The following is a 19,796-nucleotide window of genomic DNA, read 5'->3' on the forward strand; positions in this document are numbered from 1 at the left end:
GGCACTCCAGGTAGGTTGCAGCTCTGGAATATGAAAGTACTGGAGGATAATGGGTTCCTGGTAGCTTCACGTTTGATTCTTCTCAAATCTTTGGCAGCTAATTTGCGTCTTTTGTTCTCAACACGTTTCTTGTGACCCTGTTGACTATTTGCAACAAAATGTTTGATGGTTCTGTGATCACACACCAATATCTTAGCAATTCCAAAAGTGCTGCATCCCTCTGAAAGACTTTTTACAATTTTTGACTTTTCAGAGTCAGTTAAATCTCTTTTTTGGCCCATTTTGCCTGAGGAAAACTAGCTGCCTAATAATTCTGCACACCTTGATATAGGGTGTTGATCTCCTTAGGCCACACCCTCCCTCATTACACAAATACACATCACCTGACGTGCTTAAATCCAATAAGCATTCAAGTTAATACAGCTTGGAGTTGGAATATACGCATTAAAAATGATGATATGGTCAAAATACTCACTTGCCTAATAATTGTGCACACAGTGTATAGTTAGGATACAGCGGGTTGTATGATAGATAGATAGAAAGATCTAGTAATGCCCACAACATGCAGGTCATCAAAATGGGGGTAGTGGGGGAGCCCTTTATATGTAGATCTCTTAGATGTCCTGTATAGTAGGCTGGCAAAAGTACCCCTGCCAAAGTGATGTGCCCTGGACAGTTGCCTATGCCATGGTCTTTAAGGAACTGCAAACATACATAAGGATTTGCATAATAGATAAATAGAGAAAAGGCACAATATACTAGACAGACTAATAGATGGACATGAATGGCACTGTAACAGGTAAATAGGCAGAAATGAAAGGCACTATATATTATATAGATATATACTTGCATGGGCATGTAAAGTATTATATAAATAGATAGGTAGGCATAATAGATATATACACAGACATGACAGTTATTATAATAGACATATATATAAATAAATAATATATATAAATAAATACGTAGGCATGAAAGGCACTACAGTATAAAACATAAATAGGCATTAAGAGCATTCTATAATTGACAGATAAATAGGTAAGCACAAAATACTCTGTATAACAGACAGATAGGTAGATAGATTGATAAGCATGAAAGACACTATATTATAGATACATGTATGGGTTAATAAGGGTCTTGCGGTCACTTATTTACATGTGTTAATCAACAAGTAACACGTCGGCACCCCTCAGTGCCATGTTTAGTGGGTAGAACTAACTTAAAATAAATAAATAAGCATGAAAGGCACTATATAATAGATAGATAGATATGAAAGACACTATATAATAGACAGAGAGTGGCACAGCACCACTGTATACAAGAGACAGACAGAGAGATAGGAAAGGCACTATATACAAGATGCATAGGCAGAGATGTAGATTAACAGATTGGGGGGCACTTCTCGACTTCTGGTTTTGTTTCTGTCTTCACTCAGTAGGGGGTTCTTTTAAAAAGGCCATCCCTCCAGATTGTTATCAAAGCACAATGTCTACAAAAATTCTTCATCTCCTTAGATGTTTTCTCATTTTCTTGTTATTCAACGTTGAATGTGTTGCTGCCCCCTCCTGGCCATCAAATGGAGATAGTCGAACGCTGAGCACCATCGAGTTCACGCCTCGGGACAGAGCGGCAATCCTGGAGTCCGCCAGTTCCATCCCGGCGAGCGCCGGCTCCTTTGGACGCACTGACTTCCGCGTAGGAGACGGACAGGTTCCGTGGCGTGTTGGAAACTGAAGTGAAAAGAAAAGAAAAAAGAAAAGAGCAAAGTGTGGACGAGACAGCAGGCACTGAACCTCCACGTGGTACAGGCAGTCGGGAGTCGACATAAGCCGGAGAGGAGAGCCCGAACCTCGGCCACAGAATGAACATTTTCCGGTTCCTCGGCGATCTTTCGCATCTGGTCGCGATAGTGATCCTGCTCTTGAAGATATGGAAGACGCGCTCGTGTTCTGGTGAGTGGTCAGGAGAGGAGGTAGCAGTGCAGTGCGCTGCGCTCGTCGGGCTCTCTCGTCTGCCCCTTTTAATCAGCCTTTATCCATTACAGGTGCGACCGGAGCCCACCCGAACGGCGTTTGGCGCGCAGCTGCAGTCAGACCTCGAAGGCTCCCACGCTTGGCAGCCTAACTTGCGAATACATTAACGAGTGGCACTTGGCAGACCTATCCGCTTGCGGAGCTTACCGACTAGGGGGGTGGGGGACCCCCGTTTCCGTGAAACCGTCAGTCGGCAGCAGGTTTGATTTTGAAGTCCCCACATTTGGAAGGTCCCATGAAGAGATGTGGGGTAGCCAGCCATGCGTGTTTTTTTTTTAAGCAGGGTGGGCACATTCCTTGCTGGAGAGCCACGTGGACCCGCGGTGTTTGGAGATGATCTTTGTAGCTTCCGAATTCCGATGGCTTTGCCCCTGGCATTGGCGCTCCGCTCTGTCTCGAACTTCCTTTTCGTTGTGAACTCAGGCGGGCATCAGAGATGCCATAAAATCAATGCATTCTGTTAAAGCCACAATTGTACTGATGCGTACTGGCATCATATCTTACAGCATAATCTGATTCTCCCTTACAAATGACACATTTAAAACTTTGAAATGACAAAAAAGTACACAAGTAACGTTAAAGATTTTTAAATGATAGAAAAACCTTTTCTTGTCTGCTTATTGTACTTGAGGCAAACTAAACAGTTTCTTCTTACTGTTTTGCTGACTCCTCGATCCAAGACAGCTTAACAACATTTGAGATACCACTGCTTTCATTTCGTTTGTTTTTCCTGTTCATGGTCACACAGTGTCAGTGGTGGGGTTTGAACTCCAAAGCCTTAACCTTAATGCCCCGCTGCCTGCTAATGTTTTTAACAAGTTAGAAAATGCACTGTATGACATAATATTCAGGTGTTCTACGATTGTGCTGTTTCAAAAGACGTGGGTTATGGCCGCGTCACATTAGGCGATTTTTTCAGTCGTAGCATTCATTTACTTGTGCCGAGTCGATTCACACCCCGGGACCTGCTGTGCCACTCTGAGTCAGTGTCACCTGCCAGGACTTGCGTGTTCAGACATGGCAATGACTCAACCATACCTCAGATTTAATTTGGCGCTCGTTAAATAAAAAGAAAGGGTAGTGCATTGGGGGGCACTGCCACCTTGCGGGTCCTGCTCCCCAGGCTGCATCCAGTTTACATTTTCTCCCGGTGTCTGTGTTGGCATCGTTTTTGAGATCTCCAGTTTGCCCACATCCCTGCTGGTTTAGTGGTTTGACATTTCCATATTGGCCCCAGCAAGAGTGTGAGTTGGTTCTGTGACTGACTGGTGCCCAGTTCAGGGCTGCCCCCTGTTTTGTACCCAGTGCTGCCAGGCTAGTCTCCAGCCCCTCACAAACCTTAATTGGATTTAGCGGGTTTGAAAATTGTTATATTATGTGAAATAATTCTAACGGTGTCACCAGTGGGAAGTTACTTAGGACCCCGCACCTCTCTTTGTCCTGTGTTCTCACATGAAGAGGGCAGCCTTGTGGCCCCCCAAGTCAGAAAGGACCAAAAAGGGGGCTTCCTCTGCTCAAGTGACTCCTGCCTACAGCTGTGACGGTGTCATTACATGGTGGCAGGCTCTCCCACTCGGCCTCGCTGTCCCTCGTTACAGGCAGATAGTAAAGGCACTACGTCATGTTAACTTGTATTATATAAAGTTCATATGGATAGATAGTAACGTGAATATTTCACAAGATTAGAAAGACGCTCCATAACAGGAGTGTTGATCCTCTGCCTGTCATTTGTTGCACACATTAGAGGTTAATGCCATCTTTTGGTTATTCAGGGGCTTATACCCACATATGTGCATCTCCACAGCACAGTCGGTCGTGTACCTGCAGTTTGCCTCCCTGGCCATGGCTGCCCTCAGGCCTGGTGCTTTTGGTCCAACAGCCTTGCCATCTCGACATCTCTCCAGTCTTTAAATGGTACCATAAATGCGCTGCTTTGACTTTCTGAGTTTAACTCTTGGTGTCAAATATCCATATTGTCTGTGTGGCAGTGTGGGGACCCCAGTTCCCCAACAGCAGCTGACCACACTTTGTTGACGCGTCAGTACTTCTGCTCGCACTCCTACTACTCTGTGTATTTTAGATTAACTGGCATCTCCAGGTTAGTGCTGTAGGTGTGAGAACGTCTCCTGAGATGGACTGGTGCCACCTCTGGGGTTGCCTTCCCACTTTGTGTCCAATTCATTCATTATGAGACCCTAAATGAGTTGTTGTACCTGCTGGCACTGACATCATAATAGTACGGAAATTGTTCTTCTGTACCCTTAAAGGGTCTTATGATGGCGGTCATTATGGAAAGGCACGATACAGAGGACATTGTCTCACACCTGATGATCCACAGGTCTCCCAGATTTGTGTGGTGAAGCGGACACACGGGTTACAGGCACAGGACCCCATCCGCTAATACGTTTTGGGCCCATAGTTACTGTACATTCAAAGGTGCAAAAAGCTGTAAGAAATGTAAAGTAGACGAGATGAAGATGTATGGTGCCCCCCGAGAAAGTGCGTAGTTCACCAGTTCTTTAGTGAATTTGAAATTTTACTTATTATAATAAATTTGTCTGTATATTTATGGTAGTAAACAACAAAAGTGATTAATATTACAGACATAAAAGAAATCCAACAAAACACCAAGCACTCATGGCACAGTCCGGTTTGGCAGATGGTGTAGCTTTGAAATGAACCCCAACCCCTCGTGAAGAACCCCCTGAGCGTCATGTCCTTTTTTTTACTACAATGAAGCTGATGTACTTGAAAATTCGTAGAAGTCGGGAGAGCTCCCAGATGAAGACGTTTTCCAACCCTCACGAAATCGCATGAAGACGTGGGCACAGGACACGAGCATAAATCGTGAGAACACTGTAATCCGAATGGTGTGCTGTGATGTGCTGAAACAAAAAGACACCACCAGAACTGTGACCCTGCCGGCTTCTTATGACTCATTATTAAAATTAGCGCCCTCGCCTTCGACCCAGCAGCCCCTCAAGGCAACCACCAGAGCTGCCCAATGATGCAGTACTTGTGGGGCTGCTGGGAGTGGCAGTCCATGTACAGTAAGTAGCAGGGCTACAGCATCGTCTGTGGTTTTTCTATAATACGTTGCAAAATAATTTCCATTTAATAATTGATTACAAACCTGCAAATAGCCGGAATAATGAATTTTAAACCCGCGAATCACTTGTACTGCCTTTGATTTTTCTCTTTTGGTTTGAGTTAATTAAAGTAAAGTTGAGGCTTACATTGTGAAGGTCTAATGTGGACGCTACAGTTCATTACAGAAGCAGGAGTGCGGCCATAAGACAGACTCGCTTTGCGTAGCTGTTGCAGTGTGCGTGACGATCCCTTTGAGAGCGCATCTCCAGATGATCTTAATCTCAGCCTTGAAAAAGATGCCCAGACAGACAAAGCTACGTGTGGAGATGTGCTGGCACCTCGCTGCTTCGGGGGTCCGAGGTCGAACTGCGCAGAGTTGAGGTGATTTCATCTCGACACTCCGGGTCTCCTCCAGTATCCCAGTGGCCTGCCATTAGCTGAACTGGTGACGAGTCAGTGTCATGCCCTGTGATGAACTGGTGCCCAGGACTTGTACCCAGTGTTACTGGTGTTGCGTGCAGCACTCACCGCCCTTGACTGGTATGGTTTGGGCTGGGGAATCTTAATTGGTTGTATTAAAACTCCATTGCCTGCACCATTCCTTGTTTCAACAACAGACTGTTTGGGACTTTTTGTCATGGACCCATGAGTATTTGGGGTGTTACACAATTTCTGAAACATAAACTCTCTCATCTGATGCCTGGTGTTAGCCCAGAATGCCCACACAAAGATGGCAGAGTACATAACACTCAAATTTGACAGAAAAACTTGAAGTACTTGACTTCTGATGCGGGGGTCTCTTGTAACAGACATCACTGTCATCGTTGTTGCAGCAGGGGTCTCTGGAACAACACAAACATGGGTGGGTTTCCTGGCTGTTCATTGGTACCCAGCTGGCTTGGTAAAGAAAAAGGGTCGCAGACTGGATGGGACCAAAAAGATAAAATTGAGATGTTAACTCGACAAAGACACACCAGATCACCACAACAGCATGTATTGCCCCCCTTTTTATTCCCTTATTCAAATATTATTTCCAGTATTTTCTAATAAAAAATCCACTGTAATCTGGCAGTATGGAGGCCTAACCTTGCTGGGTGGTCTCTCTCTGGCTGCAGCTGATGTTTCCTCTTGTGTCCTCGGCATAAGCTGAAGTGCTTCTTCTCCACGAGGGTGTCAGTGCAGTTCTGCCTACAGGACGTGAGAAACTCTGAAAATACAGGAAAAGCGCTGCCCACCGTAAAGCACAGTCACATACCAGTTACTGGCTACCCTTGGTTCTCGCTGCACCGCCCTTTAACCTTTGATCCTTGATTCATTTCCTTTGAAAAAGTTAACCTGCCAAGTCAGCAAGTTTAGTCTCCGGCCACCTCCGCGTATGTTTTAATCAATCCAGACCTTTTATTTTTTTGGTTGTGTTTTACAAATGAGTAACAGAAATGGTGTCCCAGAGCAGCCCATGTTCCTTTCACTTGCCATGTTGATGTCCGTGAAACGTCAGTAGAAGCATACAGCACTTCTGACTGTCTGGCCCCTGGCAGGACTAACCATGGAGTAAAGGGGCCAGAGGGGCACCAACAGGAATCTGGGATTGAGCCGCTGGGCCCTGGCAGTGCTCATCATGGCAGTAGCTGCTTGGAGAGGCCTACGCAGTGCTGATCCCAGAGGGGTCCCAGGTTTGACCAGCAGTGGGTCTGCTCCCTGACCATGGAGTGAGCTACGCTAGCCATTGGCACAGTGCTGCTGAGTAAGGTGAGGTTTATGGAGCGGGTGTGGCACATGCTTACGCAGGGTATGTCTTACAAAGCTCGGCTGTTGTTATGAGCTCAGATTACATTGTGCATTGTGAGGCGCACTGGAAAGACCTGTCAATGGAGATCAGAGTGTAAACGGCGCCCTGTTAAAGGTGTGTCGGCGATGTGGAGCTGCTCTGCACTGCAATTCAAGGCAGCATGGCGGCTCTTAGTAAAATGCACGGCCTACAAATTAATTTTGCCATCTCTTGGTTGTTTCTTGTTTCTTCAGGCATCTCGGGTCGCAGTCAGATCCTCTTTGCTATTGTCTTCACCACAAGATACCTGGATCTCTTCTCCAACTTCATTTCTGTCTACAACACATCCATGAAGGTGAGAGGTTTTGTCTGCTAGCCATTCAGTTAGGTGGTATGAGTGAACACCTGTCCTTGGGTGCCGTAGTATAAACAGCTCGTGTCCTAAACTGGATAAAATGGTACCTCCCAGCGCCATTGAGCCACTTTATAACCAGTGCAAGAAAGGATACGGCACAGAAAAAGGTCTGGGGCACAACTGAGACCCTGTATAACGAAAACAAATGCCAAAAAAAATATATATATATGTTTTTAACGTGTTTTCTGTCACTACCTGATCTGTGCTGCCAAAAACTTTGGGTCATATGGGTTCTTGGCAGGTCCAGGAGGGAGACATCAGTGGTAGAATGGCCCCTCAGTCTTCTGTTCTGAAGAGTTAGGAAGAGGGAATGCTTTAGAACACAGCGCCAACCTCTGGTTCAGTAGGTACTTACCATCATTCGGAGCCCCTAAGCTACCACAGAAGTGTACAGCATGACACGAGCTTATCCAGTTCAGGCTTACAAGGAGCTGGAAAACCAGTAATGTCAGCGCTGGGGACCTGCCAATTCTAGAGCATAAAAACACACGTAAGGCCAGCTGATAATCAGTCACCAGTTAAAATGGCACACACAAGAAGAAAAACTGGAATATCCATAGAAGAAGTGGCACAAAGACACGCAGTGGCTGTGCAGGGTCCACACAGGCGGTCACTGGGCCTTCCCTTTGAGCTCCGAACGTGTGGAACTCCAAAGTCGTGGAGCAGCAGCTCTGATCCCCCTGCACCTTCCAGAAGGAACTTCGCAACATTAAAGAAAGGTTTGGCTAGTGTGGCGTGTAGACAGTGCAGCAGACTCGGTACTTGACGTCAGGGGGGCACATGACTGACTGAATGACAGAAACTTTATTAATACCAAAGGAAACTGCAGGGCTACAGCAGCGGACAAGGCACAAATATACGTAGAACAAGAATGATTCTGAGCTTCAATATGCCGACGAGGTACAAATGCACACAGAGCAAGAATTATATAGAAGTAAAGAACGCGCAGGCGTTTACAAAGTGTGAAGTGGTTGGAATTGCACATCATCACACACTGATCAGTTACAAGGCGGCCACTTGAGAATTGTTACACTCAGGGTGGGCAGGGAGTTTAGGACAAGCCAGATTTATAATGTCACCCGGTGGTATTAATACAACTATGAACACCAACTTTGAATGTGTAGTCTGCAGTCGAAACACAGTGAGTGGCACTTTAACATCTGCTTGCCTTTATGATGAACGTATGAGAAGTCAGGCAAAGTGACCCCTTTTATTGGCTAACTGATCAGATTACAATATGCAGGCTTTCAAGGCGACTCGGGCCCCTTCTTCAGGCGAGATGTAAAACAGAAACTGGAGTTCCCTGTGTTTATATACACACACTAGGACAAGAAACGACATTGGAAAACCTTTACGTGAGACATCTTAAAATGCAAAATATTAATAGATCTCTTCAGGCTAAGATTCATTTAGCAAGAGAGGCGAACAATGTCTAGTCAAGATCTCTGAATCTTTCAGCCCCTTTCAGTTATCCATCCTAATTTTGCATTAAACTATACTGACAATTATTTCTAACAGTTTTTCTTCTGTACGCAAGCGTCCTTATCCATTTAGCAATAGAGGAGGACAATGTCTAGTCAAGACCCTTGAATATTCACCCTGCATTGTTCTCCTCTCTTGCTAAATGAATCTTAGCCTGAAGAGATCTATTAATTTTTTACATTTTAAGATGTCTCACGTAAAGGTTTTCCAACGTTGTCATTTGTCCTAGTGTGTGTATATAAACACAGGGAACTCCAGTTTCTGCATTCCATCTGCCTGAGTCGCCTCAAAAGCCTGCATATTGTAATCTTTTTAGTCAGCCAATCAAAGGTGTCATTTTACTCAACTTCTTATTGCAATACAAGAATTGGGTTGGAGTGGCACACCGCAGCAGTCAAACACAAATGGATGCCCATTATTTAGGAATGTGGATGAGGTAGAGGAGCAGCTGTTTCTTTATATTTGAATGCACATCCAGCAGACAAGGTGCCATCTTAAGTGAGAATGTCAGGAGTAAGTAAAGAGCACCAGGTGGGTGAGGCCTGATACTTGCAGTGCTTGTAGACAAGCGTGCAGATAGTCAGTTCAATATGCATCGTTGTATTCATAATTTAAAAAGTTAAGAGAGGGTGTTCTCGTCATGGGGGGATATAATTACCCTGAGGTTATGTGGGATAGTAGAACACAAGTACAGAGACGTGATCAGCGAGCACCTGCTAACAACACCAAAAAGAAGAGACGCCCGTCTAGATGTCAATCAAGATCGACTTTGAGGGGTAGCGGTGCCTGGCCCACCAGGGTGCAGTGACCGCAGCGTAACCAATCCCTCAGAGATCTGACAGAGCACGTGTTCAAAAACTGAAACTGTAGAGCTTACCTTTTAATAGAGCAAATGTCTAGTTGATATGGCAGAATCTAAAAAAGATACGCTAGGAATAACGTTTAACTGTGGAATCAGTAAGCGTGCAGTGCAGCAGATTTAAAAACATTTTAAACATTTCAACGCCGGACATGTTCATCCTGAAATTTTAGAAGCAGTAAAAATTTTAAGTGAACTGCCCTGTGGATAAATAAGAAACTGAAAAAGAAGGCACAAAGAAAAACATCTAACAATAAGGAGTAGAAGACCCCGAGCCCTGACACTGACCATACAGCTTAGGGGGCAAAGGTCAACAAGGAATTCAGACAGCGTAAAGGCGAAGGGAGGACAAAGTCAAATAGGATTTTTTTTTTTGTCAGTATTTTAGTACTTAAAGAACAACCAAAGATGAGGTGAGTGCATTAGAAAAGGTGAGGAGCACCTAAAATATAGCGACAGTGAATGTGCTCTTGGGTTTGTGAAGAAGGTGCTGACCTCCCAGCAGTTACTGGGACTCTCAAGGAGCTCTGATTTAAAAGGCTGAAATCTAACAACCTAAACTAGGGGGCTTACAGATCAGTGAGCACATACATATAAACAGGTCCTTCTCAAAAAATTAGCATATTGTGATAAAGTTCATTATTTTCTGTAATGTACTGATAAACATTAGACTTTCATATATTTTAGATTCATTACACACAACTGAAGTAGTTCAAGCCTTTTATTGTTTTAATATTGATGATTTTGGCATACAGCTCACGAAAACCCAAAATTCCTATCTCAAAAAATTAGCATATTTCATCCGACCAATAAAAGAAAAGTGTTTTTAATACAAAAAAGTCAACCTTCAAATAATTATGTTCAGTTATGCACTCAATACTTGGTCGGGAATCCTTTTGCAGAAATGACTGCTTCAATGCGGCGTGGCATGGAGGCAATCAGCCTGTGGCACTGCTGAGGTGTTATGGAGGCCCAGGATGCTTCGATAGCGGCCTTAAGCTCATCCAGAGTGTTGGGTCTTGTGTGTCTCAACTTTCTCTTCACAATATCCCACAGATTCTCTATGGGGTTCAGGTCAGGAGAGTTGGCAGGCCAATTGAGCACAGTAATACCATGGTCAGTAAACCATTTACCAGTGGTTTTGGCACTGTGAGCAGGTGCCAGGTCGTGCTGAAAAATGAAATCTTCATCTCCATAAAGCTTTTCAGCAGTTGGAAGCATGAAGTGCTCCAAAATCTCCTGATAGCTAGCTGCATTGACCCTGCCCTTGATAAAACACAGTGGACCAACTCCAGCAGCTGACATGGTACCCCAGACCATCACTGACTGTGGGTACTTGACACTGGACTTCAGGCATTTTGGCATTTCCCTCTCCCCAGTCTTCCTCCAGACTCTGGCACCTTGATTTCCGAATGACATGCAAAATGTGCTTTCATCCGAAAAAAGTACTTTGGACCACTGAGCAACAGTCCAGTGCTGCTTCTCTGTAGCCCAGGTCAGGCGCTTCTGCCGCTGTTTCTGGTTCAAAAGTGGCTTGACCTGGGGAATGCGGCACCTGTAGCCCATTTCCTGCACACGCCTGTACACGGTGGCTCTGGATGTTTCTACTCCAGATTCAGTCAACTGCTTCCGCAGGTCCCCCAAGGTCTGGAATCGGTTCTTCTCCACAATCTTCCTCAGGGTTCGGTCACCTCTTCTCGTTGTGCAGCGTTTTCTGCCACACTTTTTCCTTCCCACAGACTTCCCACTGAGGTGCCTTGATACAACACTCTGGGAACAGCCTATTCGTTCAGAAATTTCTTTCTGTGTCGTACCCTTTTGCTTGAGGGTGTCAATGATGGCCTTCTGGCCAGCAGTCAGGTCGGCAGTCTTACCCATGATTGCGGTTTTGAGTAATGAACCAGGCTGGGAGTTTTTAAAAGCCTCAGGAATCTTTTGCAGGTGTTTAGAGTTAATTAGTTGATTCAGATGATTAGGTTAATAGCTCGTTTAGAGAACCTTTTCATGATATGCTAATTTTTTGAGATAGGAATTTTGGGTTTTCATGAGCTGTATGCCAAAATCATCAATATTAAAACAATAAAAGGCTTGAACTACTTCAGTTGTGTGTAATGAATCTAAAATATATGAAAGTCTAATGTTTATCAGAAAATAATGAACTTTTTGAGAAGGACCTGTATATGAACCTTTGACGTTTATTATTTTTATTCAAAAATCACTTAAAAAAATATTAGTCTGGAATTAAAAACACAAAAAAGGTAATTTGCTTGATCCACACCATCAGGAAAAAGAGCAAAAGCATTGCAGGTACAGCTGATGTTGTGGCTGACGTTGTTTATTTTGATTTTCTGAAATCCCAAGCAGTAATGTCCTGCACGAGAGGCCAGTGATCAGACTAAAAGAAGTGGAGCGCTTTAGAGATGGGGGCGCCATTGGCTTCAACTCACAGAGCCAAGGCTTGGGGGTCTGAGGGTCTTTGGGTCAGAATTAGGAGATGTGAAAAGTGGTGTCCGTTAGGGGTCAGTGCTGGGCCTTTGCTCTTTTTAAAACACATAAATCATCTGGATTCTAAGAATCTAAATAACGGCTTAATTAAGTTTGTAATGGCGATCCTGAACGAGGTAGAAGTGTCGATGGTCTAAAGTCAGCCAAATGGTCCCAGAGGGACAGAACTCCGGCTCGGGCAGATTTGGGGCAGAGGGCATTTAATGTTAGTAAACGTAAAGCGTTACACGTAGGAGCTAAAAATGAGAGGTCTGACGATTGAAAATAATAGAAGCGAGTAAGAAGCCTAAAAGGCGCACCTTGGTGTGGGGGGTCACTTCTGAGGTGGTTGTTGGCCTAAACTGTCAGCTCAGATATTCAAAGCCTTCCTTTGGTTAACAGATATTTACTAATACAGTAATAGCGTATTCAGACAGCAAAACAAAGACAAAGTGTAGGGAAAATATTGTAATCATCCAAAGATTTAATATTGAGATTTTGACGAATCTTTTTTTTTTTTGATTTTATTGAAATCACCTAACATTCCATACAAATAGATCAATTTTACAAGAATAGGACTGAAAACAAATCAACCCCCACCCCTGAGAAAAAGAGCATGGGCAGCAGAATAAAACTTAAACCTAGTAAAAATAAGTAAATAGATCAATTAATAAGTGAAGAAAAGGAGAATAAAAAGAAAAGAAAAAGAGAATAGGGAGAGAGTCTGCTTCCTTAGTGCTTTAAAAGCTTATTCTAAAAGGTTTTGAAAAAGTTCTGCACAGATCCTCGAAGTGAGAATTTGATTTTTTCCAATTTCAAATAACATAAAACTTCAGCTACCCACTGACTTAAAAGACGAGCGTCGGGATTCTTCCAGTTGAGCGAGATACGTCTACGTGCTAATAGTGTAGTGAAGGCCATCACAGTTTGTTTGTCCTTCTTCTCCACTTTAAGCTCATCTGGAAGACCCCCAAACACAGCTGTTAGTGGGTTAGGAGGGATTGGGACCCCCAAGGCTGTCTGAAAGGCACTTAAAGATTGTGGTCCAGAATGGTGTTAGTTTGGCGCAGGCCCAGAACATGTCACCCAGTGAGGCTGGGACGCATGTTGGATCTTGCCCTGGATTTTGATGAATCTCAATGTTTTAGACCTCCCTGAGTCCGAAAAAAACATTTTTGGAATTGTGTCAGTCAGTCTGTCTGTGTGTGAATGTAAACACGATAACATGAGTTCGATTTCACTTCGGTCACCCAAATTTTGCATACAAGTATGAGGTACAAAACGTAGATTTCTATCAACTTTTGGGCTATTTCCGCAAACCAGAATTCATGCAGCTGCAAAGTCCGATTTATTCAGCTTCATTTTTATAATAATGTTCAATATATTATTGATAGGGGCAGCACGGTGGCGCAGTGGGTAGCGCTGCTGCTGCCTCGCAGTTAGGAGACCCAGGTTCACTTCCCGGGTCCTCCCTGCGTGGAGTTTGCATCTTCTGCCCGTGTCTGTGTGGGTTTCCTACCACAGTCCAAAGACATGCAGGTTTGGTGCATTGGCGACCTAAATTGTCCCTGGTGTGTGTGTGCCCTGCAGTGAGCTGGCATCCTGCCCGGGGTTTGTTTCCTGCCTTGCACCCTGGGATTGGCTCCAGCAGACCCCCATGACCCTGTGTTAGGATATAGCGGGTTGGATAATGGATGGATGGATATATTATTGATTTGATTTGTTGTTGATGGTTCTTTAATGAGCTGCGCGTCACGGTGGCCCCCTACCTACACTTCCATGTGCTGTGCAAACGTACATAATATAAAAATGTCTGTCTTGTGGTTTACTCCTCAAATATCCATCCCCATATCTGAGTATACGAGGAAGTCGAGGGGAGACCACTGCTGGTTTTTATTTTTTTTAATCACAATTTTTTTGTCAAAGTAACCATTAAAAACTCCGGGTATGCTTCTCTACAGTCCACTGCAGAAAGTTCATTTTGTCTTTTATCTAACAAACGTAGAGAAGTAAACCGAAGTGCCATCTTGTGGAGAAACAGCAGATAAACAGTTGTATTCTGACTTAGTGAACTGAGCTTGGTTTTTTTTACATTTTTTTTATTATTCATAATTTCTTGAGCAGCTTTACTTTGGTACAGGAGTCCATATCCAGTACAGCTTGACTGAGCTTATTTGCTGACCAGTGTCTCGCACACACAGGACGTTTGTACAGTACATGTAAGTGTAGGTAGGGGGCCACCGTGACGCGCAGCTCAGGGCTTCTGCTTCGTAGTCCATAAGGCTCGGATTGAACGGCCATGCCAGTCGCGTAGTTCGCACGTTCTTTCTGTTCCTGCATGACATTTTTTATTTTTGCCCCCATGTCTTAAAGACATGCATGTTGCCTTGACTGTTGAGTCAAAACCTGGCCATTATGAGTGAGCGTGTGTGAGTGTGAGCACCCCAGCTAGTGCTGAGTGCTGGCAGGCTAGTTAGACTCGTGTGTGTGTGTGTATACAGTATAGACACACACACACACACTCAAATAACAGCACGTTACGACAGAGGTGGGCAGAGGGGCCTCTCTGAGTGCACAGCACGTCAGACCATGAAGCAGATGGGCTACCCAAAGTCTGTACACCTACAGGAGACTTGTGGCCATGTTAGGATACGTGTCCTAAGTGCTCGTTAATGAGGAAGACGTTAGAAAGCTCTCAGCAACGCATTCAACTATTGTGAAGGTTCTGCTGAGGGTACACAGCAGCAGGTACGCTGCATTCTCACCAAGGCTGTCATGCCACCCTGTTTGTATGGCTGGAAAAGGCCGTGTCTGTAGTACCACCAGCGCCATCTGCTGGTCTTCACCTACAGTATGTAGTGGTGGGTTATTTCAGCGTTAACTGTGAGTGCCACTTCATTGGCTGTGACCGGTGGATCTCCAGCTCTTGCGTTGTTCCGGTCAAATATTTCACCGTATGTTTGTTGATGGCATCTCTAGCAGACACGTGGGGTACTTTGGGGTCAGCTGTTAAAAGTCAACAACGTTGATTGGCGGGCGGCAAGTCTTGTGCTGCCAAGGCGCTGTGTGATTTCCTCGTCTTCCCCTGGTCATTCATTACTGGGCATGAGGCAACATTTTGTTATTTAAAGTTTCACCAGTGCAAAGTGAGGTTTTGTGACATAACCTAATGAATGAAATTAAACACAAGCGTCTTTTACATTTCAAACGGAACAATTGGAGCTCAGGCATCTTCTATATAAACGTCTACATGTGGAAGTGTGTGTGTGTGTGTCTGTCTCTCTGTCCGGCCCAGAAGTGAGAGGTGAAGTCAGGGTAAGGAAACAGAAAACTCGCTTAGCCGCTAATAACACAAGCGAGGCGAGCACGTCAGCAAAACAAAACCTTCTGAAGAAAGACAAAGTCGCTTAGCTGCTAACATCGACAAACTGGCATCGCTTTTACTTATCCTACCACCGTTAATACACAAGTGAGGCGAGCACATCGGCAACACGAATCCTCCTAAGAGAGAGACGCCCAGAGGAGTTGCTTTCAATGACCTGACATGTCTACATTTCATTTTTTTCCAGCACAGGCTTACACAGCTAGTTTCCACGTAGTGAAGTGATCCTGCATGTCCTCTCCCACCACATCCATAAACCTTCTCTTAGGCCTTCCTCTTCCCTGGCAGCTCTATCCTTAGCACCCTTCTCTCATACCCCTCATCTCTACTCTGTACATGTCCAAACCAGCACAATCTCGCCTCTCTGACTTTATCTCCCAACCATCCAACCTGAGTTGACCCTCTAATGTCCTCATTTCTAATCCTGTCCATCCTCGTCACACCCAGTGCCAATCTTAACATCTTTAACTCTGCCACCTCCAGCTCTGTCTCCTGTGCCACCGTCTTCCAGCCCATATAACACAGCTGGTCTCACTACCGTCTTGTAGACCTTCCCTTTCACTCTTGCTGATACCCGTCTGTCACAAGTCACTCCTGACACTCTTCTCCACCCATTCCTCTCTGCCTGCACTCTCTTCTTCACCTCTCTTCCACAATCCCCGTTACTCTGTACTGTTGAGCCCCAATGTGAAGTGCACTGGAACTTGAAGGTGACGCTCAGCAAGCCACGCGCTTCAACTGTTCAAACCTATAAGAATGTGAACAATTACAGTGCATCCGGAAAGTATTCACAGCGCATCACTTTTTCCACATTTTGTTATGTTACAGCCTTATTCCAAAATGGATTAAATTCATTTTTTTCCTCAGAATTCTACACACAACACCCCATAATGACAACGTGAAAAAGTTTACTTGAGGTTTCTGCACATTTATTAAAAATCAAAAATCTGAGAAATCCCACGTACATAAGTATTCACAGCCTTTGCTCAATACTTTGTCGATGCACCTTTGGCAGCAATTCCAGCCTCAAGTCTTTTTGAATATGATGCCACACGCTTGGCACACCTATCCTTGGCCAGTTTCGCCCATTCCTCTTTGCAGCACCTCTCAAGCTCCATCAGGTTGGATGAGAAGCGTCGGTGCACAGCCATTTTAAGATCTCTCCAGAGATGTTCAATCGGATTCAAGTCTGGCTCTGCTCTGGCTGGGCCACTCAAGGACATTCACAGAGTTGTCCTGAAGCCACTCCTTTGATATCTTGGCTGTGTGCTTAGGGTCGTTGTCCTGCTGAAAGATGAACCGTCGCCCCAGTCTGAGGTCAAGAGCGCTCTGGAGCAGGTTTTCATCCAGGATGTCTCTGTACGTTGCTGCAGTCATCTTTCCCTTTATCCTGACTAGTCTCCCAGTTCCTGATGCTGCCACCACCATGCTTCACTGTAGGGATGGTATTGGCCTGGTGATAAGCGGTGCCTGGTTTCCTCCAAACGTGACGCCTGGCATTCACACCAAAGAGTTCAATCTTTGTCTCATCAGACCAGAGAATTTTGTTTCTCATGGTCTGAGAGTCCTTCAGGTGCCTTTTGTCAAACTCCAGGCGTGCTGCCATGTGCCTTTTACTAAGGAGTGGCTTCCGTCTGACCACTCTACCATACAGGCCTGATTGGTGGATTGTTACAGAGATGGTTGTCCTTCTGGAAGGTTCTCCTCTCTCCACAGAGGACCTCTGGAGCTCTGACAGAGTGACCATCGGGTTCTTGGTCACCTCCCTGTCTATGTATGGCCCTTCTCCCCCAATCGCTCAGTTTAGATGGCCGGCCAGCTCTAGGAAGAGTCCTGGTGGTTTCGAACTTCTTTCACTTGCGGATGATGGAGGCCACTGTGCTCATTGGGACCCTCAAAGCAACAGAAATTTTTCTGTAACCTTCCCCAGATTTGTGCATCGAGACAATCCTGTCTTGGAGGTCTACAGACAATTCCTTTGACTTCATGTTTGGTTTGTGCTCTGACATGAACTGTCAACTGTGGGACCTTCTATAGACAGGTGTGTGCCTTTCCAAATCATGTCACATCAACTGAATTGACCACAGGTGGACTCCAATGAAGCTGCAGAAACATCTCAAGGATGATCAGGGGAAACAGGATGCACCTGAGCTCAATTTGGAGCTTCATGGCAAAGGCAGTGAATACTTATGTACATGTGCTTTCTCAGTTTTTTTATTTTTAATAAATGTGCAGAAACCTCAAGTAAACTTTTTTCACTTTGTCATTATGGGGTTTTGTGTGTAGAATTCTGAGGAAAAAAATGAATTGAATCCATTTTGGAATAAGGCTGTGACATAACAAAATGTGGAAAAAGTGATGCGCTGTGAATACTTTCCGGATGCACTGTAACTATTGTGTAATAAGTTACCGTAGGTAAAGGTGTCTCCCCGATGCTCAGTACTAATAATAATACTAATATTTCATTCCCCCCACAGATCGTCTACATCACCTGCTCGTATGCCACAGTCTACTTGATTTATGGGAAGTTTAAAGCGACGTACGACTTCAGCCACGACACCTTCAGGATTGAGTTCCTGCTCGTTCCCAGCGCCATCCTTGCCTTTCTTGTAAATCACGACTTCTCTCCCCTGGAGGTGAGTAGGGTTGACGTGTCCCCCCTGACCTAATCGACATGGCGGAGAGTCCGCTGCATCCACCCACTCTCTCTGCGCATGTGTCTCCTTTCTAGCCATCTCATCGTCTCTCTGTCTCCACCAGATCTTGTGGACCTTCTCCATCTACCTGGAGTCAGTCGCCATCTTACCTCAGCTGTTCCTGGTCAGTAAGACCGGGGAGGCAGAGACCATCACCAGCCACTACCTGTTTGCGCTGGGCTCGTACCGCCTGCTTTACCTCCTCAACTGGCTGTGGCGCTACTTCAGCCAAGGCTTCTACGATTTGATCGCTTTGCTCTCCGGCATCTTGCAGACTGTGCTCTACTGCGACTTCTTCTACCTGTACATCTCCAAAGGTGAGTAGGGGCTTTGGTGGGCTCGGCTCGCTGACGGACAGGACTCCTAAGAGCGATGCTGGCGTCCCAACACCTTCCCTCACTTTGGGTCTTTTTTGTTTTTGTGTTGTTTTCTAGTTCTGAAAGGGAAGAAGTTGAGTTTGCCTGCCTAGGACCGCTCAGGCCTTCGTGGTTTATGGGGGAGCGTGACGCGGGGATTCTGAGGAAATCCATCTTGTAGTGACGTCAGAGGTGAAGACTGCATCTGCAACTTGAGCTCCCGACACGCATTTCTTCTTCCTTAACGGGTGGGATGGGGTCAATGGGGTGGGGGTGGGGGGTCTGGTGTTGGCTGATGTGACCAGTTTCTACTCTGGCATCGGTGGGTGCCCAGGGGGTACCCACAACTTTCTTCAGATGTTTCACTCTTAGTCTCGCTCCCCAAACCAAGTGCCTGCAAAGCATCTCTCCTTGGCCCTAGGGGGTCCCTGTACTGTATTTAATATTTACTTACTCGTTTATTATGATGTTTTATTAGCAACTCAAATGCATTTAAACAAACAAATCAACTCTTGCAGGAATAAGGTGACCATTTCATTTTATATTTTTAATGGGGTCTCATGGTTTTTCTAGTTTTGTTTCTGGACTCCTAGTGAGTTGCAGTGCCCTCTAGTGCTGAGAATTGGAGTGAACGGTTTGGCAGTAAATGGCACTCTGGGTGAAAAGGAGGACATGGCGGAAATGGACGCTGTTAAGACTTGGGATTTGGTGTTGAGCCGCAGCTGTCGAGGAATCTCAGTACATAAAACAACTGCTGGACTGTCCGTAACGCGCGTCCTCTTGAAGAGCCGATTACGCTCGTAACGCGGGGGAGTGAACAACTTGTGTGTGACCCTCGATGATAAAGCCATAGCGAAGCTGCAGCCCGAGCTGCTGTCTGCCACGATCAGGTCGGCCCCCTCTATCTCTGTCAGATTCTCCCCTGAACATTGTGGGTGCCCCTGTACGCCGTGCCCTGTCGTCCACTCTGTCCGGCCACACTCCACATGTCCACTGCAGGGCTGGACTATCCTGATGGGCGAAGGGTTAAAAGCCGAGCCGCGTTTCTAATCCCCCCCAACGGTCGGGTTTGTACAGATGTTTGGATTTTTGTGAACTTTAATAAACTTGACACGATGTTCTCTTTTTTTTTTTTTTTTTTTACTCATTTTGTGTGCACATTTTTGCAGACACGAGGCCTCGGAGGTTCAGGTGGGGCAGCACTGGGCCGACGTCACGTGATGAGCAGACC

General features: G+C 45.3%; 1 protein-coding gene across 1 annotated transcript; it reads left to right on the plus strand.

The window, feature by feature from the left end:
* The first annotated feature begins 1,640 nt into the window (after nt 1-1,640).
* On the plus strand, nt 1,641-18,829 carry LOC120518465 (ER lumen protein-retaining receptor 1-like). Its single transcript, XM_039741259.1, has 5 exons — nt 1,641-1,952; nt 7,146-7,246; nt 17,991-18,149; nt 18,274-18,526; nt 18,644-18,829. Exons 1-5 carry the CDS (start codon nt 1,862-1,864, stop codon nt 18,676-18,678), a joined length of 639 nt encoding a protein of 212 aa, XP_039597193.1. The 5' UTR covers nt 1,641-1,861; the 3' UTR covers nt 18,679-18,829.
* The last annotated feature ends 967 nt before the right edge of the window (nt 18,830-19,796 follow it).

This window comes from Polypterus senegalus, chromosome 18 (genome assembly GCF_016835505.1).
Source record: "Polypterus senegalus isolate Bchr_013 chromosome 18, ASM1683550v1, whole genome shotgun sequence".
Classification (NCBI taxonomy): Eukaryota; Metazoa; Chordata; class Cladistia; order Polypteriformes; family Polypteridae; genus Polypterus; species Polypterus senegalus.